General features: G+C 45.8%; 1 protein-coding gene and 1 non-coding gene across 3 annotated transcripts; both read right to left on the reverse strand.

Annotated features, from left to right (window-relative positions):
* Positions 1–1,032: 1,032 nt before the first annotated feature.
* KHDC4 (KH domain containing 4, pre-mRNA splicing factor) lies at positions 1,033–25,280 on the reverse strand. Of its 2 annotated transcripts, none has more exons than XR_015730420.1 (14): positions 25,151–25,280; positions 20,112–20,343; positions 18,874–19,002; positions 18,089–18,168; positions 17,858–17,910; positions 16,831–16,997; positions 15,435–15,646; positions 13,786–13,846; positions 13,255–13,312; positions 12,563–12,813; positions 10,649–10,807; positions 7,245–7,329; positions 5,979–6,064; positions 1,033–2,695 (listed from the first exon to the last, which is right to left on the reverse strand). XR_015730420.1 is itself a non-coding variant. In XM_087881056.1 (14 exons), the coding sequence occupies exons 1-14, from the start codon at positions 25,195–25,197 to the stop codon at positions 2,496–2,498; spliced, it is 1,848 nt and encodes a 615-aa protein (XP_087737182.1). In that variant the 5' UTR covers positions 25,198–25,280; the 3' UTR covers positions 1,033–2,495. The 2 variants fall into 2 exon arrangements, 1 of the variants encoding a protein (XP_087737182.1); XM_087881056.1 differs by having other exon boundaries at positions 7,245–7,357.
* LOC117660012 (small Cajal body-specific RNA 4) lies at positions 15,855–15,982 on the reverse strand. Its single transcript, XR_004589559.2, has one exon.
* Positions 25,281–27,190: the final 1,910 nt, after the last annotated feature.

The raw sequence follows: 27,190 nt of genomic DNA on the forward strand, positions 1-27,190 counted from the left end.
TAGGACTCAAGGCGGTGTACAGTCAAGAAAAATATAGACACACAAACATCATAAAATTGCTAATTAAAATGATTACTTAGTTTGGTCAATTAAATAAAACCCTGAATTCAAGATAAATTCAAGAAATAAATAACCTGGGGAATTCTGGGAACTGAAGTCAACAGGCGCCAAGGAATTCTGGGAGCTGAAGTCCAGATGCTGGCTGCGGGAATTCTGGGAGCCGGAGGTCTGCACAAGCTGCCTAGGTAATTCTGGGAGCTAAAAGATGACTGGGGAATTCTGGGAGTTGGGGTCTCCACAAGCTGGCTTGGGAATACTACCATGTTTCCCCCAAAATAAGACCGTCTTCTATTTTTTTTGAACCCCGAAATAAGCGCTTGGGCTTATTTTCGGGGAGGTCTTATTATTTTGGGGCGGGTGGAGTAAGATGGGGCTCTATTAACCTTCTTACCTGATTTCCAGCTCTGCGTTTTAAATATTTTCGGGGACGGATTTTCGGGGAGGGCTTATTTCAGCGCCATGCGCTCAAAAGCCCAATTGGGGTTATTATCAGGGGAATGTCTTATTTTCAGGGAAACAGGGTAGGAGCTAGAATCTGTACAAACTGGGGGATTCTGGGAGCTGAAGTCGACAGAGGCCAAGGAATTCTGGGAGTTGAAGTCCATAGATGCTGGCTGGGGAATTGTGGGAGTTGCGAGGTTTGCACAAGCTGGCTAGCTAGGGAATTTTGAGAGCTAGAAGATGACTGGGGAATTCTGGGAGTTGAAGTCAACACATGCTGGCTGGGGAATTCTGGGAGCTGAAGTCCACACATCTCAAAGGTTGCTGAGGTTTAACAAACACAGGTGGAAATGAAACCTAGGAAAACTTCCTCCCGGGTTCCTTCAACCAGCCTTTTCCTCCAACCCCAACAAACCAAATAACATTTTCCAAAAACAAATTCAGATTCAATGAATTGAATGCTTTTTAGCTTGCTAGAAACCGGAGTCACCTTAAACAGAAAAAAAAAAAATCAGACAAAGAACGGAAGTCGGAGATTTGTACATTTATCGTGAAATTATGGTTTAATTTATTTACAACATGTAGAAAAATCAGAGAACAGAGAGTGAGGTTTTGGGGTGGAGAAGTTTGGTTTGGGGCGAAGCAAACCTGCCAGAAAAGAAAATAATAATCCAGCGCTTGTTCCAATTATTTTAAAATATTCTTTTGCGGTCTGAACACAGAGAGAGAGAGAGAGCTTGAGTCAGTCTGCGGTTCCCCGTTCCCAAGACTGCGCATTTCATCGTGCAGAAAAATAATAATTAAACCCCATATTTTACTTAGGTAACAGTCCGGGGGAAAAGCCGGTTAGTTCCGAACCGCAATCCTAATTTTTCGGCTAGGACTGCCTTCTACCCATTCCAGAAGATGTATTATTATTTATTATTATTATTATTATTTTTTAAAAAAAGGGAAAACAACCACAAAAAACAAAATCTGGCCGGCCGCTCGCAAATTTGGAAAAGAAGAGGAGATGGTAACCAATGGCAAAATGGAAACTCGGGTGTTGTTGGTGGAGGAAGCCGGGATTAAAAAATAATAAAAATTTTTAAAAAACCCCCACAGGGCTGAATTCGAAGAGCTGAATTGTCTGAATTCCACAACGTTGTGTGCCGTTCCTTGCCTAAGGAGGCTCGATAAACACGGAGGAAGGCCAAGAGATGAAAAGGTTTCTTTTTATCAGCCAGGCGAAAGAACTCCATCCGGAATCTAAACGGTAGCCTACACAGCTAACAAAAGCTGCGTTTTCTAATGCTAAAAAAAATAAAATAAAATCAAAATAAATTGCTGGGGGAAAAAAAAAAAAAGGAACAGAAATCCCTTCTGGGAAAGGATTCTAGAGTCCAAAAAAACGAACGATCCAGTGAAAGGTTTTCCGTTCTCCGTTCTAGAAGGCGGGAAGCGTCTCACACACACACACACAGCTCCGGAGGAGGGGGGGAAAAAATCCTTCCCTTCCCGGCGAGAAACGAACACGGAACAGCAGCTGTGGCGTGGGGCAAGCGGGCTGGCTGGCTGGCGCCTCTTCCAAACGCCGTTTCCCCAAAAAAAAGCTGCTTGCGGAGAAGATTCGGGAGAGCCCAGGCGAGGCGAGGACGCTCCTTTGCGAGGGAATCACACGGAGGATCGGCCGTCGTATCGCCAAAGTAGCCGGCGCTCGTCCGTCCGTCCCCCCCCGAGTCACTCCAAATGGCGGACGTTCAGGAGGGAAAGGGAGGGATGGAGAGGGGGCGGAGGAGGTGTGGAAAACAGTCCAGCCACACGGAAAAAAAAAAGGAGAGGGGAAAAAAAAAAAAAAGAGGCGTACTGCATCTCACAAGCATGTGCAGAGAGCAGGAGGGGGAGGGGGACACGAGCTTCTGCGTTTGCACGGACTTGTCTTTGATCGGAATACATGCGGTTTTTTTATTGCTCCAGACAGAAGGGCGAAGACCGGGGCGGGTGGGACGGGGACCCTAAGGGGCCATCCAGAACGGCATCTGTTGCTTCACCCGTTGCTGCGACGAGGGATACTGGTACCCTAACCTCCAGGTTTGGGAGTAGCTACTTGCATTTTTGAGACCCCCGTGGTCGTCTTCTTCGTCCGACGAGTCGCCGGTGTAAGCCACCAGCCCCAGTTCCTTTTCTCTGCTTTTCATCTTCTTGGACGGATGATCTAAAGAACGAAAAGAGAGGGGGAAAAGAAAAAAAAAAAGAAAAAAAAAAAGAAAACCAGCCCTTCCCCCCCGCCCAACATCGCCCCCCGGTTCCCCAAAAACAACAAAAAAAGGGGGGGTGGGGAGAAAAAAAGGGAAGAGAAAGACATAAACAATTCCCCCAAACGGGTTAATTTCAAAAAAACAAAAAAAAAACACGTTAGTTGGACACCATTTTGAAGGCCCCCGAATATCATCGGTCACCCCCCAGATCGGTGGTAGTCGAGCGATAACGGCATCCCGCCAACGGTGTTATGATCCGCCAGTACCATGTAAGAGAACAGAGAGAGAGAGAGAGAGAGAGAGAGAGAGAAAGACACAAAAAAAAGAAGAAAAAAAAAAGTAAAGTTAGCAAGGCCTGCGCGATCGTGAGCGCTCCGTTTCAAAGAATATATGTCAAAAAAGGAAGAAACCAGGTAGCGTTTTTTTTGCCCATATTGGTTTTTCCAAAAAAAAGAAGAGATGACAAACTTAACAATTTGCAAACAGGTTTAGTAGTGGAGTAGTTTTTTTTTTAAAAAAAAAAATTAAAAAAAATTGGGGGCCTGTTTTTTTTTTGTTTTTTTTTAAGGGATGGGAAATTAATGCTAAACGACTAATTCCCACGACACTGTCAAACTATTTAGTAAGGCTTGTATTACTATTATTCTTCTCATCTTCTCTATTACCCATCTCCTTTTCTAATTATGACTGTAACTTCGTTGCTTGTATTTTTACTATTTATATTGTTTCGTTCGGTTTCCTAGGACGATTTATGTTGATCGCTTATTTAGTATCCTATGACTATCACTATCTTATGTAGCTTATGATCGATGATGAATGTTATTTTTATGACGATTTATGATCATGATTTATCACTTATAGCTTTTATGTACTATGAGAGTTTATGCACCAAAGACAAATTCCTTGTGTGTCCAATCACACTTGGCCAATAAAGGATTTCATTGCATTGCATTGCATTTCTATTCTATTCTATTCTATTCTATTCATTTCCTATTTCCAATTTCCATTTCCTATATTCTTTTCCTATTTTCTACTCTACTCTATTCATTTCCAATTTTCCAATTTCCTATTCCTATTCTACTCTATTCATTTCCAATTTCCATTTCCTATATTCTTTTCCTATTTTCTATTCTACTCTATTAATTTCCAATTTCCAATTTCCAATTTTCTATTCCTATTCTATTCTATTCTATTCTATTCATTTCCTATTTCCAATTTCCATTTCCTATATTCTTTTCCTATTTTCCATTCCATTCCATTCCATTCATTTCCCATTTCCATTTCCTATATTCGTTTCCTATTTTCTACTCTATTCATTTCCAATTTCCAATTTCCAATTTCCAATTTCCAAATTCCAATTCCAAATTCCTATTCTATTCTATTCTATTCTATTCTATTCTATTCTATTCTATTCTATTCTATTCTATTCTATTCTATTCTAATATTGTCATATTATATTATATCAACTAAGGAGGATGTTATCATGTAATGTCTTGTTTGTTGTGGGTTTTTTAAAAAAAAACGTTTTACATTTAACATTTAAAAATTTCGATTTTTGTTTTGTATTTTAACTCTCCTCATCAAATAAACTGAATGCGGGTAATCCTCGACTTACGACCACCAATGGAGCCCAACCTCTCTCTGTGGCTAAAGTGAGACAACTTGTTAAGTGAATCTCGCCCCGTTTTAACCCCTTTCCGTGGCTACATTTGTTGAAGGCAATTGCTGCGCTCGTTAAAGCTAGTCGCACGCATGATTAAACGAATTTGGCTTCCCTTCTCCCCCCCCCCATCAGACGGTCGCAAAAGGGGATCAGCTGATCCCGGAGACACTGCAACCGTCATAAGTACGAGTCAGTTGCCAAGCGTCTCAATTCGGATCGCGGGAATGGCCTGCAACGGTCTTAAGTGTGAAAAACGGTTTATTCCAGAGCCGTGGTTAACTTTGGTCATTAAATGAACTGTTGTTAAATTGAGAAGTGTGTCTCTATGCAGGTGGGCCTCCTTGTTTCTGTGCCTGGCCTCGTGGGGGGGGGGGGGGTCTGCACGGCTTCCTGAGGAAAAGCGAATAGCGTCTTGTGGATCGGATGGGGGAGGCGGCTGGATGGGGGGGCGGGAGGCGGGGGAAAGATGGGGGAGACGAGAGAATCAATCAAGGAGAATATTTGTAGCTCAGGATTGAAAAAAGTGGGGTCCTCGGTGCCCCTTTGAGCCGGCTTGTTTCCTTGCCTCACTAAGCACTGATGTTGTTACCTAGTTAGGGTCGTAAAACGTCTGCCAGAAAACAAGCCCAACTCAGAGAGCAACCAAGACGAGAGATGTATTGTGTGACTTTAAAGTTTTCCTGCTGATTCATTGTAATGCTGAGTCATGCTGTAATTAGATAATCACTGGTTGTAAACGTATTTAAGAAAGGTACTGTAACGTATTCAGTTGATGATAAGCTACCATTGTGTGTGGAGCTGCTACCATTGTGCTATCATCGGTTGGATGGATCTGCTACCATTGTGGTTTGTGAACCAGAGTGAGTTTGTTATTCTAACCCAACTACTGTTTGTGTGGTAAGAAGATTTTATATCACTGCACTGATTTAACTGGCAAAGACTTGGATTGGTTTAAAGACTATGAGATTTGTTTTTTCACTATAAAGTAAACTTTTGAGAAACAGGTTTGCACATCTCTTATCCGTTGCTCTCAGCAACGTTTCTCTGTGCTCTACACTCTGCTGGTTGGTAACGCAACAACAATATCCTTAACAGGGATGTTTTTGCAGAGGAGACAGATTTAACAGATTGTTATCTGGAAGGGACCTTGCAGGTCATCTTGTCCAACCCCACCCCACCCCCAAAACTGCCCAAGCAGGAGAACCTACATCTGCCTCTACCTAGGATCGAATTCACAACCTCCCGATTGTGAGGCGAGAGCTCCACCTCTAAGCCACAGCAGCTGGGCATATCCTAGGCAGGACTGAGAAATCCTTTCCTCGTTTTTGGGGTGCATTGGGGATGCTGATCTTGAAAGAGGGTAGAAATAAGTGGGGGAAACCTCTCCCCCCCCAAAGGGACACGTCCACTCTGGGTTTGGGGGCTCTGCTAACATCTGAGCAAAGGGAAGCTTGAAGGCTTAAGGCCCAGAGGAGGGGGGGGATGCCGGCCGCAAGCAGGCCGCCCAAAGAGGCATCGTCGCAAAAGAAGGCAGAAAAACCCAAGACATGGCGGGCTTCTCGGCTTCACACGCTCACCGTTGCTGCCCCCCAAGGACCCGTTTCGGTCGTCAGGCTCCGGCTTCATCCCGGTCACTGGTAACGCCGGCGGTGGCATCAGCTGCCTGTTCAGAGACAAAAAGAGGGTTCTTGAGAAAAAGAGGATACCCAGTAAGGGAGGTGGTTTGGGGGCTAGGAACCAGGAGCCGGGGAGTTTTAGTCCTGCCTTAGGCATGAAAGCCGGCTGTCAGCACTTCAACCTGCATTTACTCTAGTGCTGACATAAGGAGGAGAAGAGGGGGCAACTGGCAAGAGGACGCTTGACTTTTCACCTACTTATTTTCCCTGAAGATAATATCCCCTAGGAGATGAGATGGGAGGGGGGACATTCCTGGGAGCTGAAGTAGTAGATATGAGGAGAGTGATTTGGAAGATGGCCAATGAGACGCAGAGAATTGGGGAACGGAAAGGGAAGGTTTGGGGTCAGGAAGTCAGTGTTGGCTGCGACATTATCGGGGACAGATTGTCGTGCTTAATAAATGAAAGATTTCATCAAAGACTATTTGTTTGGAACTGTAATTTATTTTATTTGAGACGACATCGAAACCTAACACCGGCTTGGGTGGGACAATGACCAGGCGATGGGGAATTCTAGTCCTCCTTTAGGCATGAAAGCTGGCTGGGTCTCACAATCACCAGGCGATGGGGAATCCTAGTCCCGCCTTAGGCATGAAAGTTGACTGGGTGACTCTGGGCCAATCACCAGGAGACGGGGAATTCTAGTCCCGCCTTGAATTCTCAGTCTACCCCGGACTTGGCCCAGTGCTCAGTGGATGGCAGGATTTCCAGACTCGGCAATTAAAGCTTAATCTCAACACAGGCAGTCCTCGATTTACGGCCGCAATTAAGCCCAACGTTTATGTTGCTAAAAGCGAGGCAGTTTGTTCAGGGGGTTTGGCTCTCTTTTACGACCTTTCTTTTCCACGGTCGTTAAGTTAGCGGCACGACTGAGAATCTGGAGTCCGTCCGTCCCCTGGTTGATTTCGCTTGTCAAAAGGACACCGCGACTCGTCATAAATACGAGTCGGTTGCCTGAATTTTGGATCACGGGAACGCCGTAACGGTCGTTAAGCGTGAAAAGCGGTGCTAAGTCATTTTTTTTTGTTTTGTTTTGTTTTTCAGTGCCATTGTAACTTTGAAATGTAGTTAAGTCAAAGGCTACCTGTACACACATCTCTAGCATTTCTCAAAGCAGGATTTTGTTTCTCCCCGGCCCGGCCTACCTCACAGGCTTGTGCCACTCACCTGTCCCTCTCTCTCTCCTTTCCTGAGGAACCTGCTGGCTTCGGGCCGGTCCTATCCATTTCCGTCGCGATGCAGAATCCTGTACCTAAATTAGTCATATGAATGGGTCCATGCTATGAGCAGAAAAACATAGCGGCATTAGCAAACCTAAAACCCAGACGTGAGCTATCAGCTCCTTCATGAAAAAAGTAAAAAAAAAAAAAAAGGCTCTTTTGCGGAGGCCCCAAAAATTTTCTCTTTCGTTTCCTTCAATAAGGATACGGCCAGCATCCTAGAAATTTTATTTATTTATTTTTTTTAGGGACCAAGGGGTTTGGAAATTTGCCCATACGGGGTAGATGCTGACGCTAACTTTTTTAACCAGGAGCGAACAAGGCTCAGGAAGAATTCTCTCCAACCTGAATGAGCTAAATGAGGAAGAAATTTAAATTTCTATTTTTTTTTTACAATTCGGAAAGCCAAAGGAGGAGCCATTCGGAGGCTTCGTTTAAGGCCTTCAATTTGGAGCTGTCTTTATCCCGCCGTGTTTTCGTGGACCTTGTGCCTGGATAGCTCTGCAGACTAAGCACTGTAATTTAACACCAGCTGTCTGCAATTAAAGTAAGTTCGAATCTCTCCAAGGCTCAAGGTTGACTCAGCCTTCCATCCTTTCTAAGGTAGGTAAATTGAGGACCCAGTTTATGGGGGCAATAAGCTGACTTTGTATAAATATACAAAAGGATGAAGGCTATTGCTTAACGCACTGTAAGCCGCCCTGAGTCTCCGGAGAAGGGCGGCATATAAATCAAATTTTTTTAAAAAATAAAATTTAAATTTAGCGGGTCCTCCTCGTCTTAGGATCGTTGTCGGCCGTAAAGCGGGTCGCCAGGGGACCAGGTTGGATGATATCTCTTTGGCAGCGGTTATTAAAACAAATTCAGCAGTTCGTTACAGGAGGATGGGAAAGCCTTCAGAGCCCGGGGAGGGCAAAAAAAGCCCCTCCCCCAACCACCCGCTGTGGTGCAGGAGGCTGACTAGGCCACACCCACCATGGCCACGCCCACCCAGAAACAGGCTAGAAAAATTCCCCACGTCTGCCCCTCCCAGGAGACTCCACGCGGCCCGTTTTGGATGCCAAGGCCTGCGCGAAGGCTCTGGGAGGGCGAAAAACAGCCTCCCGGAAGTCTGGGAATGGGTACGTTTCCGGCATCCGGAGCCCAGGGGAGGCCGTTTTCACCCTCCCGGAGGCTCGAGAAAAACCTCCGGAGCCTGGGGAGGACAAAAACACCCTTCCCACCCCCACCCCCGGCCGCAGTGCAGGAGGCGAGTAGGCCACGTCCATCCAGCAACTGGGCAGAAAACCGGTTCCTAAAATTTTTTAAATCCCACCCCCTGCCTGCAAAGACATATCGTTGTTGTCTTTTCCAAAAAAATGGTTAGGGGGAAAAAAATTCACTGAGCAAACTCGCAGGTTTGTGAAGTTTGTAGAAAGGAGAAGCTTGGGAAAGAAAGCTTTTAACTTTTCTCTAAACTAAGACTTTGGATGACTCGATACGCAATTTTGTGGAGGGTGTTCCTTTTAGCAACACATGAGGAATGATGCTTTTTTTTCCTCCCCTTCCTGTCGTTTTCATGCTCCAGGTAAGAAAATTCTTAAATTGTTGTTGTGAGTTACAATTCCCAGCCACTTTCATTAATAAGCTGGCAAGCAAACAGGGCATCTTCCCTCATTTTTGTATTGTGACTTGATCGAAATTAAATCGATCTCTTTTGAAAGCAACTGAAAGAAATCTCTGCGATTCGTCACCTCTAAATCTGGCCTTTTAAATCTGCCCCCAAAAGACTTCTGTTTTGAAAAAAGATTATTTCAAATTTCCCCCTCCAAATGCCTCCTTTTCCCCCCCACCCTTTTCCTAAAATCTGGTATGACACCCAAACTTTGAATTCCATCGCTCAGCCGTGGCTTTTGAGGGAAACAAATCTCCCTTGCAAATCTTAAATTTTTTCACGCCTGGAGATACATTTTCTTTGGTGGTTTTTTTTTTTAAAATTTCAGGACAGCGGCCGCCGCAAATACAGGCAGTCCTCGCCTTACGACCACAACCGAGCTCCAAATCTCCATTACTAAGCGAGACAGCGGTTAAGGAGGGAGCTTTGCCCCGTTTTAACGACCTTTCTCGCCACGGCGGCTAAGCGAATTCCCCGCAGCCGTTAAGTTTGGTATCCGGTCGGTTAAGCGAATCCGGCTTCTCCCGTTGTCTCTGCTCGCCGGGAGTTCGCGAAAGTGGGGGGAGGGTTGCGTGACACCTGCCCACCCCCCAGGGACCGCTGCAACCGTCATAAATACGAACCGGTTGCCAAGCGTCCGAATATGGATCGCGTGATTGCTGCGACGGTCGTAAAGTGTGAAAAAAGGGTCGTTTTAGTGCCGCTGTCGAAATCGGTCGCTAACTGAATGGTTGTAAGTCGAGGACTAACTGGTCTCTCCGAAACCACCACCCCAAGTCTTAAAAAGGCCCGTGATGACCTCCGGCCCAAACGGGACACATCTTCAGTACAACTGGCCCCTACGGAGAGACGGTTGGCCCAGTTAATGCTTGAATGACCATTTCGGAGGTTAGGTAGGATCTAAACCCTACTAAACCCTAAACCCCCATTCCGAGGGGGAAGAGGAAAATGGGGCTGACAGAGAGAGAGAGACGGAGGCGGAGTCTGGGCCGTCCGTCAGCCCTCAGATGGAGAGTCAAGAGCCCCCAGGTCTGGAGGTGGCTGATGAGGAAGAGGAGGAACAGCTGGGTCCAGTGCCTGATAGAAGGCAGAGGAGAGGAGAGCAGTGGAAATCTATGGGCCGGTCCTTGGGACGGAAGAGCCACCGCTGCTAGCGAAGCCCCACCCTAACTCTAAGGGTGCCCACTCTAAGGCACCCTGTTATTAAGCTGGTTATTAAGACCAGATGCCTGCAATTACTGCAGGTTCGAATCTCGCCAAGGCTCAAGGTTGACTCAGCCTTCCATCCTTTCTAAGGTAGGTGAAATGAGGACCCAGTTTGTGGGGGCAATAAGCTGACTTTGTATAAACATACAAAAGAATGAAGGCTATTGCTTAGCGCATTGTAAGCCGCCCTGAGTCTCCGGAGAAGGGCGGCATATAAATCAAATTAAAAAAAAAAAAAACTCTGGGGAGAAAAGGCAGGAGGCAGAGATGAATAGGTGTGGCAGACAACTGGTTGTTAGCTTGTTAGCCTGTGAGAGAAACTTTTTGCCGGAGTTGCCGGCACTCCTAATGAAAGGAATCTTTTGAGCTGACGTCAGAGGGTTCGTCGTGTTTGGGGAGCTGTCTCAGAACACCCGCAATCGTTTTGATGTCAAAGGTGAAAAAGGGGGAACGGGGAAGCAGGTAAGGAAACGACGGTGGTTTTACTGCACCTGATATCCCAGCAATCCGGATTCGTGCTCGTCGGGAAGCTCCTCGGTGAACCTCCGTTTTTGGCCCGGTTGAGGAAGGGGCTGCATCGGGGGCTGCGTCCCACTCGGCAGGGGGGTCTTTCCAGGAGCAGCAGGCAAGAAAGGAGCGGTTAGCGGGGTCTGGAAAGAGAGAGACACACACACCCCAAAAAAGGTTTTGAAACGGACCCCTAAAAGTTAGAAACGTCGTTCAAAAGGCACAAGGAAGAACGCCGTATTCTTTCTTTTATTCTTATTTCTGCTTTATTCTTCTATTCATTTACTTTTTCTTTAACCTTGCTTTTGATGTCTTCGGTATAATAATAATAATAATAATAATAATAATAATAATAATAATAATAATAATAATAATAATAATAATAATAATAATAATTTTATTTCTATACCGCCCTTCTCCCGAAGGACTCAGGGCGGTGTACAGCCAATTTAAAAACACAAGACACAACAATAATTAAAAATTAAAATAATTAAATAGATTTGGCCCGATTAAAACCCTAAAAATTAAAATACCCCAATTTAAAATTATTATATTGACAGCCCTGCCTGGCGGAACAACAGGGTCTTCAGTGCGCAGCGGTATGGTTTACAGTTGTGAGCCGCCTAGAGCCGTGATGGGCGAACCTACGGCACGCGTGCCAGAAGTGGCACGCAGAGCTCGGTGGGCACGTGCGCCATCGCCAGCGGCTTCTGGCACATGCATTGCCACTGGCCAGCTGGTCTTTGTGGGCGCCGGAACGCCAGAAAATGGCCTGAAAAACGGCCCAAAAAGAGGCCATTTTCAGGGCCAAAAAACAGTCCGAAAAACAGCCTGAAAACAGCCCCAAAACAGGCTTCCCCGCGCCAGCCAGCTGGTTTCTGGGGTTTTCGGCACTCCGGTGCATGCACATGTATGGCCAGGTTGCGGTATTTCATGATTTTTTTTCCCCGAGTTCTTTTTCTTCGACTCTGGCGTCTCCTGGGACCGCGATGTCAATAAATTGTACGTTTCGGTTTTCGACAACTGTGACATCTGGCGTGTTGTGTTCCAAGTGACGATCCGTCTGTATCCGAAAGTCCTTCAAGATCTTCACCGTCTCGTTTTTGACAACTCCTCCTCCTCATTATCATCATCATCTTCACACATTCAACCAGATATTCAGACTGCATTTATCATCATCATCATCATCATCTTCACACATTCAACCAGATATTCAGACTGCATTTATCATCATCATCATCATCATCTCGCACGTTCAGCCAGATGTTCAGACTAGATTTATCATCTTCTTCACATTCAGCCAGATGTTCAGACTGGATTCATCATCATCATATCGCACATTCAGCCAATGTTCAGACTGGTTTTATCATCATTATCATATGACACATTCAGCCAGATGTTCAGACTAGATTTATCATCTTCTTCACATTCAGCCAGATGTTCAGACTGGATTCATCATTATCATATCACACATTCAGCCAGATGTTCAGACTAGATTTATCATCTTCTTCACAACCAGATGTTCAGACTGGTTTTATCATCATTATCATATCGCACATTCAACCAGATGTTCAGACTGGACTTATTATCATATCGCATTCAGCCAGATGTTCAGACTAGATTTATCTTCTTCTTCTTCTTCACATTTAGCCAGATGTTCAGACTGGATTTATCATCATCATCATCATCATCATCATATCGCACATTCAGCCAGATGTTCAGACTGGATTTGGCATTCTAATCTACCAGAAATTTGTCATTTCAAGCCTGCCTATCCACCTATAGCATTTTAATCTACCTACAGTCAGTCTTTCCTAGGATCTGGAAGTTCTTGTTGTTGTTATTATTATTATTATTATTTTAATATTACATTCAAAGCAAGCACTGCATTTTCGTACCTGGCTGGTGGTAGCTGCGGGCTGGACTTGCGTAATCGGGTACTGGGTGGGAACGGGAGGGACGCTGGTGGGGAGGGCCAGTACCCCGGGCGCCATGGGAACCGCCGGAGGGCCGATGCCCGGCATCACGTAAGGAGGTTGGCCCGGCTGCTGAGGGGGCGGAGCCATGGGGTAGCTCGCCTGGAAGCCGTTGGGGGGGTAGTATGGCGGCTGGGGGGGAACAGTTGCGATGGTTGCTGGTTGCGCGAATCCTGATGGGAGCCAAAAAAACAGCCAGAGGGGAGTGGAAGGAGAGAAAAAAAAATAGATTTGGATTAAGATCAAAACCCCAGAGGGAACAATCCTACCCATCCCTCCCTGGTCAGAAACTTGAAATACAGGTAGTCCTCGACTTACAACCACGACGGAAATTTCTGTTCTTAAGTGGGATATTTATTTCAATGGTGGCATTCAGCCGGTTCGGAGTGGGTCAGGCGAACCGGTAGCGTTAACCTGTGAGTGAACTGGCGACCAAACCTCTGATTTTTTGACCATGTGACCCCGGGGGAGGGGAAGATGCTGCAACGGTTGTAAACTGTGAAAAACGGTCCTCGGTCCCCTTTTTTTCGGTGCCGTCGCAATTTTGAACGGTCGCTAAATGAACCGCTGTAAGTCGAGGACTAGCTGTAGCTGAGCCGCTGGTCAGGACCTACCTGTTAAGGGCATCGCAGTGGTTATCTGGTTTACAAATCGCGAGTATTCGGCGTGGACCTTAAAGGGAATTGCAGATTCATAATTAGGATCCAATAAATAGAAATACAAATAAATCCACTTACATTTATATAAATCCACTTAAGTGGATTTATATAAATAAACCTGCTTTTTACTGTCGGAGGCTTTCTGAAATGATCCCCTCTTCGGTGGCAACAGTTCATTCCTTAGTTACCGAATTATTTTGAAAAATTACTTTCCACACTACCCTGAAGCTTGTCTTATACGGGTCGTCCTCGTTTAGCGACCATAATTGGGGCCGGCAACTTGGGCGTTGAGAGGAATGGCTGCTAAGTACAGGCCGCCCTCGGCTCGTGACAAAAAGCGCCCCCGAAATATCTAGCCGCTAGGTGAAATATTTGTGAAGGGAACTTGGCCTCGTTTTACGACCTTTCCCGCGCCACTGAAGTGGTTACGGGAATAAAAGGGTGGCGGTTAGAAGTTTAGTTAACCGGGTCGGTGAAGTCACTTACAGTCTGTAGTAAGTTCTCGCAAAGCTTTTTGGCTGCTGCCAGGCCTTCTGGCTTGGGGTGGCTGGAAGAGAAAAGAGGGGAAGGTTCAGCGTGAAGAATGAAGAAGGGATCTTCTTCAGTTTTAGGGGTTTTAAGAATTTTAGGAACTTAAAGCAAGAGGTAGCCCCTTGGCAGGTGCAGTAGAATTGTGAAAGATCTTTCTCTACTATCTATGTATCTATATCTATTCTATTATCTATCTACTCTATCATCTATCAAATACTCTATCATCTATCTACTCTATCATCTACCAGTATCTATCTCTTCTATCTATATCTATCTATATCATCTAATCTATCAATCATCTAATCTATTTATCTATCACCTATCATCTAATCTATCTATATCATCTAATCTATCAATCATCTAATCTATCTATATCATCTATCATCTAATCTATCTATCTGTCTATCTATCTGTCTATCTATCTATCTATCTATCTATCTTCTCTATCATTTTTATCTCTGTCTGTCTCTAGCTCTATAATTCTCATCTATGTGTATGTATCTATGTATCTATATGTGTGTGTGTGTGTGTATGTATGTATCTCAGGGGTGGGATTCACTTACCTTTGCTACCAGTTTGCAAATGTGAGCAAGCGCGCCTTCTCCACGTGTGCACAGAGGGTCAAAAACGGGACGTGATGACGTCCGTGTGGGTGGGCGGAGCTTCCCACCACCGGCGCTACCGGATCGTGCAATCCAGTTCGAACCGGCTGAATTTCACCACTGATGTATGTATGTATGTATCTATCTATCTATCTATCTATCTATCTATCTATCTATCTATCTATCTATCTATCATCTTTGTATCTAATCTGTCTATCATCTCTGTCCGTCTGTCTGTCTGTCTATCTATCTATATCCATCCTCTATCATTTTCATCTCTCTCTCTCTCTCTCTCTCTCTTATCTTTATCTTTCACCTATCTACCTACCTACCTATCTCACAATGCCACTCTTATATATATATATTTTCTTACATATATATATATATATTGTTCAGGACAAGATTAAAATACAAAAAACACACAAAAAAATCCAAAGAAACAAAAAAAAAAAACCCCTACAAAACAATCAAAACATTACAAAAGTATATCCAACAACAACAAACAACATATATTATCCCCCTCTAGTTGAACGCTGATCATTATGCTGCTCCAACGTTAGTTCCCACCCCTTGGGACACGGGCCCTCCCGGACGTTTTTAAAACTACAAAATCCATCTGCAAGATTGTTGACCTGTCAGGTTAGCCACGAAAGTCACGGGCGGGAAGAACAATAAACAGCCAAAGAAAGGAAGCGAAAAGTTTTCAAAAACTCTTAACAAACTCTCATTGTAGAGAGGCATTTCAAAACTCCGCCCTGGCGACAGGGAGGGCATCCGGCCATTAAAACACCCTGCTAGCTCCATTCAGTTAACCAGACTCCATCCCACAAGGGATTATGTGGCCGTTAAATGACGATGATGATTTCTTGATCTTAAAGGCAAGGCAGGGCTCTTTTATGACTTGTGGACTTCGACTTCCAGGGAATTCTGGGAGCTGAAAGTCCACAAAAGTTATCGTTCCCCGGAGACCTTCGACCTAAAGGAATCCCGCCTTCTGCTTACCTGATGTATATGTACATGGGTTCGAAAGCTTCGCGGCCAGACGCGGGTTCGATGCAGCCGGAGCCCTTCCCTCGAAGGAACACCTTCGCCCCCGTTTCTATCTGGATGTGCTGCAAATACGAGCAGCCCGGCCCTTCCACCTTCTCCTTGATGCTGAACGTGGGTACCGCGTGTTCCAGCCCCACAAACAGCTTATCCTGGACGTAATGCATCTGTAAAACACACAAATATCCAAGAGTCATTCCTTCAGCGACCGGTTACGACAGCAACTGGAAAAAGCCATTCGCGGCCAGTGAGCCACGCTTCCGATTCACGCGATCGAAATTCGGACGCTGGGCAAACGGCGTGTAATTTGACCCTCCAGCCCTTCTCCTCCGGGGCTGACAGCTGATTTCTCTCGGAGGAAACCTAAGAGGGGGGTACTGTTGAATGGCACAGTGAGGTCGCCGCTCTCTGGAAGCTGGACCCCTCTCTCCATCGCATTTCTGTAAGAGGACGGTTTCGGCCTAGTCCTGGCTCGACGGACCAGGCCTTCTTAATCCTCTAGTATAGGGGTTCTCCAACTTTGGCAACTTTTAAGACTTGTGGACTTCAAACTCCCAGAATTCCCCAGTTCTAACTGCCAGGAAATTTCTCCTTAGTTCTAAGTTGTTTCTCTCCTTGATTAGTTTCCAGCCGTTGCTTCTTATCCTACTTTTGAGTGCTTTGGAGAATAGGTTGACTCCCTCTTCTTTGTGGAAGCCCCTGAGATATTGGAAGACTGCTATCATGTCTCCCCTAGTCCTTCTTTTCATTAAACTAGACATACCCAGTTCCTGCAACTGTTCTTCCTATGTTTTAGCCTCCAGTCCCCTCATCCTCTTCGTTGCTCTTCTCTGCACCCTTTCCAGAGTCTCCACATCTTTTTTTACATCGTGGCGACCAAAACTGGATGCAGTATTCTAGGTGTGGTCTTACTAAGGCATTATAAAACGGTATTAAATAAATCTCTGCCTTTGGGTTTAGCAGCCGTCAAGACACCCGAATCTCCTAGCTCTGCCCATCGTATCATTTCATTTCATTTCATTTCATTTTATTAAATTTGTATACCGCCCTACTCCCGAAGGACTCAGGGCGGTGAACAGCCATGAAATAAAACATATAGATACAAAATTTAAAATAGAGATAAAACTAATTAAATTTGGCTGAACCATTTTAAAACCCCAATAAATTAAAACCAAATTTAAAATTCCATTTAAAAAGAGGAAACCCACTCAACGCAGAGATCAGAGTTAAACCGAACATGTCCCCTCCGCCAAGCTGGAAAAATGTGTCGGGATCCTTTCCTTATCTATAAGTTTCTGAGATAATGTTTAAAGTGTTCACGGGAACCCAAAACTTGAAGAGCAATACTTACTCCGCCAGACTGGAAGGGCGTCTTTTGCCCCACGCTTGGGGGCAAGGGAGTAATGGGGGCGGGCTGGTGATAGACGGTCACCGTGGCCCCGTTGAAGGTGGGGCTGGACCCGGTGGCTGCTTTGACGACGCCGTTGGTGATGATTTCTTTGATCCGGTTGACAGCTCCTGCAAGGGACGAAGCGATGGCATCAAACGCGCCGAAATCTTTACATTCCTGTTGCTAAGCAGGGCAGGCATTAAGGGAGTCCTGCCGGATTTTACCACCTTTGTGGCCATGGACTGTTAAGCAAACTGAGTTACTTGTTTCAAGCGAACAGTGGCTTTTCCCCAGCCAGCTTGGTTTAAGAGGGGTAGACTTCAATTCCCAGAATTCACCAGCCAGCATGATTTAAGATAGGTGGACATCAACTCCCAGAATTCCCCAGCCAGCATGATTTAAGATAGGTGGACATCAACTCCCAGAATTCCCCAGCCAGCATGATTTAAGATAGGTGGACTTCAACTCCCAGAATTCCCCAGCCAGCATGATTTAAGATAGGTGGACATCAACTCCCAGAATTCCCCAGCCAGCATGATTTAAGATAGGTGGACATCAACTCCCAGAATTCCCCAGCCAGCATGATTTAAGATAGGTGAACATCAACTCCCAGAATTCCCCAGCCAGCATGATTTAAGATAGGTGGACTTCAACTCCCAGGATTCCCCAGCCAGCATGATTTAAGATAGGTGGACATCAACTCCCAGAATTCCCCAGCCAGCATGATTTAAAAATGGGTGGACTTCAACTCCCAGAATTCCCCAGCTGGCATGCTTTAAGAGGAATGGACTTCAACTCCCAGAATTCCTCAAACAGGCATGCTTTAGGACAAGTGAATTTCAACTCCCAGAATTCCCAAGCCAGCACTAAGCCACAAAATCAGCCACAGGATGCAAAGGAAGCCACATTTCCTTTCCTGAATTCCTGAGTCCACCCAAATTTTCGGAGGTTTTTTTGCCCACCGAAGCCAAACTAAGAATCGACTTACTGTCCACCAGTTCTCGCGTCTGTCCTTGGACGTGCAAGTACAGGGGACGATCCCTGGGGAAGGAAACAAAGGAAGGCACGTTTCATTTATTTTTTTTTTAAATAATCTGAAACCAAGATTAAGACTTCAGACGCTGAAAAAAATATCTTTTGAGTTGAGAATAATGAGTTTGGGGAACCGTGATTTCCTTTGAAAGAGATAAAATGGAGATGAGATAAGGGCAATACATACCCAGGGCCAATTTTGATTTTCTCTTCCGCGGTCATGTATCGTCCCCGAGTGGAGACTGCTGCCCCACTGAGCTTGCTTATCTGCAGACATTGGAGGGGAGGAAGAGGAGAAAGGGGGAGGGGGAAAAAATCACAATCAGCCATGCAAGAAAAGTTCAATGGAAACCCCAAATTCCTCTTAAATGTGTCTTTTTCATGAAGGTATTTCTAGCAGACCCCCAAATCATGCTAAACAAGCTACACTAAATTATTATTTTCCTGTGGCTTCTTGGGAAGATAAAGGGGCAGATTTCCCCATCGAAATGAAGAAAAGGAACTCAAAGGAAATTCAGAGCTTCTTAACCCTGGGACTTTAACTCCCAGAATTCCCCAGCCAGCATCCTTTAAGAGGGGTGGACTTCAACTCCCAGAATTCCCCAGCCAGCATCCTTTAAGATGGGTGGACTTCGACTCCCAGAATTCCCCAGCCAGTATCCTTTAAGTTGGATGGACTTCAACTCCCAGAATTCCCCAGCCAGCATCCTTTAAGATAGATGGACTTCAACTCCCAGAATTCCCCAGCCAGCATCCTTTAAGATGGATGGACTTCGACTCCCAGAATTCCCCAGCCAGCATCCTTTAAGAGGGGTGGACTTCAACTCCCAGAAATCCCCAGCCAGCATCCTTTAAGAGGGGTGGACTTCAACTCCCAGAAATCCAAGGAGGCATGGACCTGTTTTAAGCCTACCAAGCTGATATTATGGGAAATTAAGATACTGCAGAGCCCCCCTGGATAAGGCGCCAGACCTCGTCCTGCGTCTGTCCTCTTGTTAGGAGATTTCGGCACGTGAGTGGCACGTCGTTGATCTCCACTTCCGCCACCACGAGATCATCTTTACTTTTGTTTGCTGACGGACCTTTGCCTGGAGCCTGGAGCTGCAGAGGTAGAACAAAAATAATAATAATAATATGAAAACTAGACAGAGTCAGCTTGGTCGAGTGGTGAAGGTGCTAGAAACCAGGCGGCTGTGAGTTCTAGTCCCGCTTTAGGCAGGAAAGCCAGTTGGATGACTTTGGGTTTGTCACCAGGAGACAGGGAGATCTAGTTCTGACTTGGGCATGAAAGCTGGCCGGGTAATTTTGGGCCAATCACTAGGAGACAGGGAGTTCTAGTTCTCATTTTAGGCATGAAAACCAGACTGGTGACTTTGCGCCAATGCCCAGGAGGCAGTGAGTTCTAGTTCTGACTTGGGCATGAAAGCTGGCCGGGTAATTTTGGACCAATCACTAGGAGACAGGGAGTTCTAGTTTCATTTTAGGCATGAAAGCCAGCCTGGAGACTTTGGGCCAATCACTAGGAGACAGGGAGTTCTAGTTCTCATTTTACGCATGAAAACCAGACTGGTGACTTTGGGCCAATGCCCAGGAGGCAGTGAGTTCTAGTTCTGACTTAGGCATGAAAGCTGGCCGGGTAATTTTGGACCAATCACTAGGAGACAGGGAGTTCTAGTCCCATTTTAGGCATGAAAGCCAGCCTAGTATCTTTGGGCTAATCACTAGGAAGCGGTGAGTTCTAGTTCTGATTTAGGAATGAAATCCTGCTGGGTGACTTGCAGTAGGAGACCTGGAAATTTATTGGCCGTCCATTTTACCTCAAGGTAACTCTTGAGGTTACGTCGCGGTGACTTATGACTCTTGTTCACACTTACGACCATCCCCTTGTCAAAATTTGGACACTTGGCAACCGGCTCATACTTACGACGGTCACGACGACCCGTGATGACCTTTTGCGACCTTCTGACAAGCCAGAGTCAATTGGGGGAGGGGAAACCTGGGTTCACTTAACCACCGTGTGACTAATATAAGAACGGCACAAGTTCACTTAACAACGGAGGCAAGAAAGGTCGTAAAACGGGGCAAAACTCACTGAGTTGCTGTCTTGCTTGGCGACAGAAACTTTGGCCTTTCTGGTCGTAAGTCGAGGATTACCTGACGGCAGGCACACCAAGGGGGAAAAAAAAAAACCCACCTCCATAATCACTAACCTTGTCTGCGGAATTGGCCGAGGGCTTCAGCTTCCCTTTTGCCATCAACATGGCGTTGATTTTCGCGGCCACCGCCGCCGCGGCATCCAAGGCTCCCAAAGGAGCCGCCGAACCTTCCGAGCCCAACATCCCGTCACCGCTGCCCTGGATGGGACGGCCAGCCACAGGGGTGGTAGCAGGAAGGAGAAAGAGAGCCGGTGAAGGTCCCGGCTGGTCCCATTTGCTCCGGCGCCTGGAAATTAGAAAACAAAATATATATATATATTTTTTAATTTCTTCTGTCCAGCTTTTATTTCCTCAAATCTCGTTCTGGAACACTTTGTATTTGTTCTCTGTAATCAGAAGCTCTGTGACCGTCGTCGCGTGAGACGTTTTATATCAAAATATATTTCACTCTTTTCTACCGTTTCCCTCTTTCCTTAAAATAAGAAGAGAATCCACAATGATCAACGTCTCTACTAGATAAATTGGCGATCAAGCTGAAATTAAATCAAGGAAGCAAAAATAGCAAACGGGGAAAATATCTTTAACTTCCTCGAACCGCCCCACCCTAAATAAGTAACTCGGTCCTAATCCACATATCAAAGGATAAGGCCCGCAAAACACAGTTAATTAAATTAGTTCTCCCAGAGAAAGTGCATGTTGACAAGAATAAACATACCTACACACACACACATATGAATGCCCCTCAAGTGTTACCCTAGAACCCCAGACAAGTTCCCCCTATAAAAATCTGCCGCTGTACCCCATTTCTCTGCAGTTCTCTGCCAACTGTTTTGCTTTTAGGAATAAATATTTCTTCTTTCCTCACAGCTCTCTCTGGATCTCCTTTTTATTTATTCTCCTGCAACCCTGAGTTGGAACCCCAAATTATTCTTCTGACAATAGGTTGAATTCAGATCTATGAATTAATTAATTAATTAATTAATTAATTAATTAATAAAAATTTAAAATTATGAATCCACTTAATGGTTTCTTTTTGCAGATCGTGGTTGTTGTGAGATCGGGGGAAAAACCCAAATCAGCAACTGGAATGAACAACCAGGAACAAATAATTCTCACCCATCCATTTTTTTTGCTTCAAAATTCTCCTTTTTCGACCCACCCAGAAATGAACCCTGGAAACAGCGGGCAGGTTTTCAAGGAAGAGCCAATGAGGCGGTGGTGGCTGCAGAGCGAATCAAAAGCCGGGCTCCTTGAGGCACTCCACCAATCGGAGGAGAGCGCCTCAAGTATAAAAAGGGCCCACGGCTGAGGGAGAGGGGTCAGATCGCCCAGAGAGACTGCGAGGGACAGAAGGAAGGAAGAGAAGACTGGGAAGAGAAGGAGGAGGAGGAGGAAGAGGAAGTCACGGCCCCTGAGGCGAAAAGAGATGAAGGCGCTGCCCACCTCAGGAACCTGAGGGGAAAAAGGGCTTGAAGTCACTTGGAGCCTCAGCAGGCAGAAAGGAGGCCAAGCAGCCCTGAAGCTGAAGAAAACTGGGCAAAGAAGATCCAGAAGGAAGCCCCAATTCCTGAGGCGAAAAGAGCTGAATTCGCTGCTCGCCTCAGAAATGTCCAGAAAAGGAGCAGAAGACCCAGAAGGAAAGGCAGCTCCTGAGGGAAACTTTTGGCCCTTCAGGAGGTGGAAAATAAGCCAAGCAGCCCTGGTGCTGAAGAAAACTGGGCAAAGAAGATCCAGAAGGAAGCCCCAATTCCTGAGGCGAAAAGAGCTGAATTCGCTGCTCGCCTCAGAAATGTCCAGAAAAGGAGCAGAAGACCCAGAAGGAAAGGCAGCTCCTGAGGGAAACTTTTGGCCCTTCAGGAGGTGGAAAATAAGCCAAGCAGCCCTGGTGCTGAAGAAAATTGGGCAAAGAAGATCCAGAAGGAAGCCCCAATTCCTGAGGCAAAAAGAGCTGAATTCACTGCTTGCCTCAGAAAAGTCCAGAAAAGGAGCAGAAGACCCAGAAGGAAAGGCAGCTCCTGAGGGAAACTTTTGGCGCTTCAGAAGGTGGAAAAAGAGGCCTAGCAGCCCTGCAGCTGAAGTTGAGTGAACCTCATAGGATGACGAGGAGAAGCCTGGAAGATGAAGATGAGGAAGAAGAAATCCAGAGGCCAAGAGAAGGCCAAGTGAGGAGACCAGAGCCCAGCCAAGCTCCAGAAGGCCATGAGGGCAGACGTTTGGAGGCAAAAGAGAACAAAAGCATTGAAGTCTGAAAAGCTCAGAGGCCAACAGGATGAAGAAGTCTGGAAGAAGCAGCACCACCAGCATCCCAGAGGTGTCCAAGTGAGGAGACTGGAGCCCTTTCAAGCTCCAGAAGGCCACAGGAACAGAATTTTGGGGCGAAAGAGGCCGCTTTGAGGCAAGCGAGAACAAAAAAAGAGCTGAAGTCAAGGCCCGCTTTGGAGGGGGTGAAGAGGTTCCACCTCTCCCTGAGGAGAAATAGCTGAAGTCACCCACAGCCAACTAAGCCAAACTCGAACTCTCACCTGCCCTGGCAGGTGTGTGTGTGTTTATTTATTTATTTAGCGTATGGCTGGTCTCACACAGTATTGTGGGTGGGTGTGTATGTGTGAATGAAGCAGGCGGTGGTGATATGCGGGGTGTGTGTCAATTTACACATAAACACAAAGCCCTTTCCTGCAACACCTGGCCTCTTGCTGAAAGGTCTCCTCATTCCTCAGATGTTAAAATATCCCTGCATGGACACACAGACAGACAGACAGACAAATGTATTAGACAGAATGGATAGACAAAGGTAGTTAGATTTATATTAGATAGATTAGACAGATAGATTAGATGTTAGAGGTATTTGAGATTGATAGGTGAATGATAGATAGATAGATAGATAGATAGGTAGATACATACATACATACATACATACATACATACATACATACATACCGAGAGTGAGACAGACAGATGTATTAGTTTATACTTTTAGAGTTTAGACAGTATGGATAGACAAAGGCAGTTAGATTGATATTAGACAGACAAAGATATCTTAGAGGTATTTGAGAAAGAGATATAGAGATAGATGATAGATATGAGAGAGAGATGGTAGGTAGGTAGAGAGATAGAGTGATAGAGATGATAGATAAAAAGAGCCTTGGTGGCGCAGCGGACTAAAGTGCTATTAACTAGCACCGGCTGCCTGCAATTACTGCAAGTTCAAATCTCACCAGGCTCAAGGTTGACTCAGCCTTCCATCCTTCCAAGGTAGGTAAAATGAGGACCCAGATTGTGGGGGCAATATAAAAAAAAGAACACCGCTTGGGGGGGGCAAAAGCCCTACTAAGCAGGTATATACAAAAGTATGAAGGCTATTGCTTAACGCATTGTAAGCCGCCCTGAGTCTCTGGAGAAGACCAATAAATATATAAAATAGATCTAGATCAGAATGATATAGTGATATGGAGAAATAACAGAGATACAGGATAGATAGATAGATAGATAGATAGATAGATAGATAGATAGATAGATAGATAGATAGATCAGTCTGATCAGTCTATCATTTCATCATTTCAGTCTATTATCCGATAATAGATATCGGATGGAGGAATATAGGACGGAGTTAAGCAAGGATCCCGTTAAGTTGCTTCTCCAGTGAGCAGTTGCTCCACTCTTGTCATTTTTTTTTTTTAGGTGAGCAAATACATTTATGGTGCAAATTACATTCATTTTTTAAAAAAATTCCACTCAACACCCTCCACAAGAGTGAGTCTTACAAGATTCAGGGCAACAACCACAAAAACAGCCACAAAAAGGACACAAAATTGTGAGCTTTCGTTTCTTCCCCCTGCCCCCCTCCCCAACTTTCTGGCTGCTACTTCTTCCTCGGCCCTGAGCCCCCTCCTCCCGTTTCACAGTCCCCCCCAATTCCCCCTCGACTCTTCCTTAAAAATGACCTGTAGGGTTTTGGGGGGGGTCTTTTGGGGGAGGGGGTTTTTTGGGAAGGGGGCTTTTTGAGGAGCTTTTTGGGCAGGCTTTTTGGGGAGATTTTTCTGCAGGTTTTTTGGGGAGGGGGCTTTTGGGCAGGCTTTTGGGGGAGCTTTTGGGGGAGGCTTTTTGGGGAAGGGACTTTTGGGGAGGCTTTTTGGGGAGGGGGCTTTTGGGCAGGCTTTTGGGGGAGGTTTTTTGGGGAGGGGTCTTTTGGGCAGGCTTTTTGGGGAGGCTTTTTGGGGAGGGGTCTTTTGGGCAGGCTTTTGGGGGAGGTTTTTTGGGGAGGGGGCTTTTGGGCAGGCTTTTGGGGGAGCTTTTGGGGGAGGCTTTTTGGGGAAGGGACTTTTGGGGAGGCTTTTTGGGGAGGGGGCTTTTGGGCAGGCTTTTGGGGGAGGTTTTTTGGGGAGGGGTCTTTTGGGCAGGCTTTTTGGGGAGGCTTTTTGGGGAGGGGTCTTTTGGGCAGGCTTTTGGGGGAGGTTTTTTGGGGAGGGGGCTTTTGGGCAGGCTTTTGGGGGAGCTTTTGGGGGAGGCTTTTTGGGGAAGGGACTTTTGGGGAGGCTTTTTGGGGAGGGGGCTTTTGGGCAGGCTTTTGGGGGAGGTTTTTTGGGGAGGGGTCTTTTGGGCAGGCTTTTTGGGGAGGCTTTTTGGGGAGGGGTCTTTTGGGCAGGCTTTTGGGGGAGGTTTTTTGGGGAGGGGTCTTTTGGGCAGGCTTTTGGGGGAGGCTTTTTGGGGAAGGGGCTTTTGGGGGATCTTTTTGGCCAGGTTTTTTGGAGAGGGGGCTTTTGGGGGGACTTTTTCAGCAGGCTTTTTGGGGAGGGGGCTTTTGGGCAGGCTTTTTGGGGGCTTCACACGTGTCTAAGGTGGGGGGTCTTTAAAGCACCCAGGGCTCGCCCGAAGAACTTACATATAATTGTGTACATCGTTATAATATATAAAATAAAAGGTGGGGAGGGGGATAATAGGGGCGGGGGGTCAGCTGAAGGGCTGGGGGAGGGAAAGGGGTGCGGGGGCTGATGGGAGTTGTAGTCCGCACCCGGGAGACCCAGCGGGCTCGGCTCGGGGGCTTTTTTAACCCGGCTTCCATCCCCGATTCCTCCCCGCCCGGGCGCCTTCCTCACCCGCCCGAAGCCCCCGGCTCCCGCTGCCCCGAGCCGCCCGCTGACATGGCTGAAGCCGCCGCCGCCGCCGCCGCCTCCTTCGCGGAGAAACTTCCTCTCCGTCGTCACTTCCGCTTCTCCGGTGGCGTCACTTCCGGGAAAGGGTCGCCTGAGAAACGGAACAGCGCGCGGGATGCAGGGACCCTAGATCTACGTCTACTTGGGATTTTTTAAAAAGTGTAGAGGGATACGCGCTGTCAAAATTCCGGGTTCCCGTTTTGGGGTTTTTTTTTTTAGCACAGACCGGAGAAATCAAGATTTAAGGACAAAAATCAAGATTGGCGGATGGGTTGGGAGCAGATTCAAGAGAGGCAGAAGCGGCCTAGGATCCCTACTCCTCTTTAACGCGATGAAAGCGAGTTTTTTTTTTTAAAATGAAAAGGAGTTCAAAAAGCATGGACTCCTTTTTTTTAAAAAAAAAATCACTTTTGCTCTTTTTTTTTCTTTAAGTTCTCCAGCTGAGACTTCCACAGACTCCGCTTAAAAACCTCTAAAAATTCAAATGCACTCCAACGCCACGCCTTCCCGCCTGTGTATTTGAAACGGAACTCCGTATTCCCAATATTTATTTTGCTGAAACGCAAAAACCGGAAGTGTTCTACCCCTTTCCTACATCTATGCCACGGGCCGGGCCGCACATCCGGCTCCTTGTCTCGCGGGGGTGGATGGGAAAGAGAGGCGGGTGGAACGCCTCGCTCGGATCACGTGGCTCCCTGCTTCCCGGCCTCTGGGGCACGTGCTCTGCCCTCCTCCTCAACCCAAACCCAAAACCCACCAAAGTAAAGGAGAGAAAAGAGAAAAATATTCCGATTTTTATTCCCAAATAAATAATATATCTAAAGCAGTGTTGTAAGACAGGTGGACTTCAATTCCCAGAATTCCATAGAGAGATAGAGAGATGAGAGAAAGAGAAAGAGACATTATAGATGAGATAAATAGATGAGAGAGAGATGAGAGAGATTATAGATAGATGAGAGAGAGAGAGATGAGAGAGTATAGAGAGAGATAGATGACAGAGAAATAGATTTTTTTTTTAAATTTGATTTATATGCCGCCCTTCTCCGGAGACTCAGGGCGGCTTACAATGCGCTAAGCAATAGCCTTCATCCTTTTGTATATATTTATACAAAGTCAGCTTATTGCCCCACAAACTGGGTCCTCAATTTACCCACCTTAGAAAGGATGGAAGGCTGAGTCAACCTTGAGCCTTGGCGAGATTCGAACCTGCAGTAATTGCAGGCAGCTGGTCTTAATAACCAGCTTAATAACAGGGTGCCTTAGACCACTGTACTACCAAGATTATAGAGAGATGAGAGAAATAGAGAGATGAGAGAGAGATGAGAGTATAGAGAGAGATAGAGAGATGAGAGAGAGAAAGATTATAGATGAAATAAATAGATGAGAGAGATTATAGATAGATGAGAGAAATAGAGAGATGAGAGTATAGAGAGAGATGAGAGAGAAAGATTATAGATGAGATAAATAGATGAGAGATTATAGATAGATGAGAGAAATAGAGAGATGAGAGTATAGAGAGAGATGAGAGAGAGAGATTATAGATGAGATAAATAGATGAGAGAGATTATAGATAGAAATAGAGAGATGAGAGTATAGAGAGAGATTGAGAGAGAGAAAGATTATAGATGAGATAAAGAGATGAGAGAGAGAGAGATGAGAGAGATGATATAGGTGAGAGAGAAAGATGAGAGAGAGATGACAGATGACAGACAGATTATAGATAGATGAGAGAGAGAGAGAGAGAGATGAGAAAGAGATTATAGATGAGATAAATAGATGAGACAGAGATTATAGATAGATGAGAGAGATGATATCGGTGAGAAAGATTATAGATAGATGAGAGAGATGAGAGAGATTATAGAGATGAGAGATTATAGATGAGAGAGATTATAGAGATTAGATAGATGAGATTATAGAGAGATGAGAGAGAAAGATTATAGAGAGAGATCATATAGGTGAGAGAAAGAGAGTGATTATAGATAG

Source organism: Pantherophis guttatus, chromosome 18 (genome assembly GCF_059756535.1).
Source record: "Pantherophis guttatus breed Tessera chromosome 18, ASM5975653v1, whole genome shotgun sequence".
NCBI classification, from domain to species: Eukaryota; Metazoa; Chordata; class Lepidosauria; order Squamata; family Colubridae; genus Pantherophis; species Pantherophis guttatus.

Bases quoted from the DNA above. Each gene is read 5' to 3' on its own strand.
- KHDC4 (XM_087881056.1), bottom strand. From the start codon at position 25,197: ATGTCAGCGGGCGGCTCGGGGCAGCGGGAGCCGGGGGCTTCGGGCGG. The intron at 7,358-10,648 runs GTGCAGTAAAAC...TTCTGCTCATAG, and splicing joins CCGGATTGCTGGGATATCAG to CATGGACCCATTCATATGAC. The intron at 2,696-5,978 runs GTGAGCGTGTGA...TTCGTTCTTTAG, and splicing joins GTCCTTGGGGGGCAGCAACG to ATCATCCGTCCAAGAAGATG.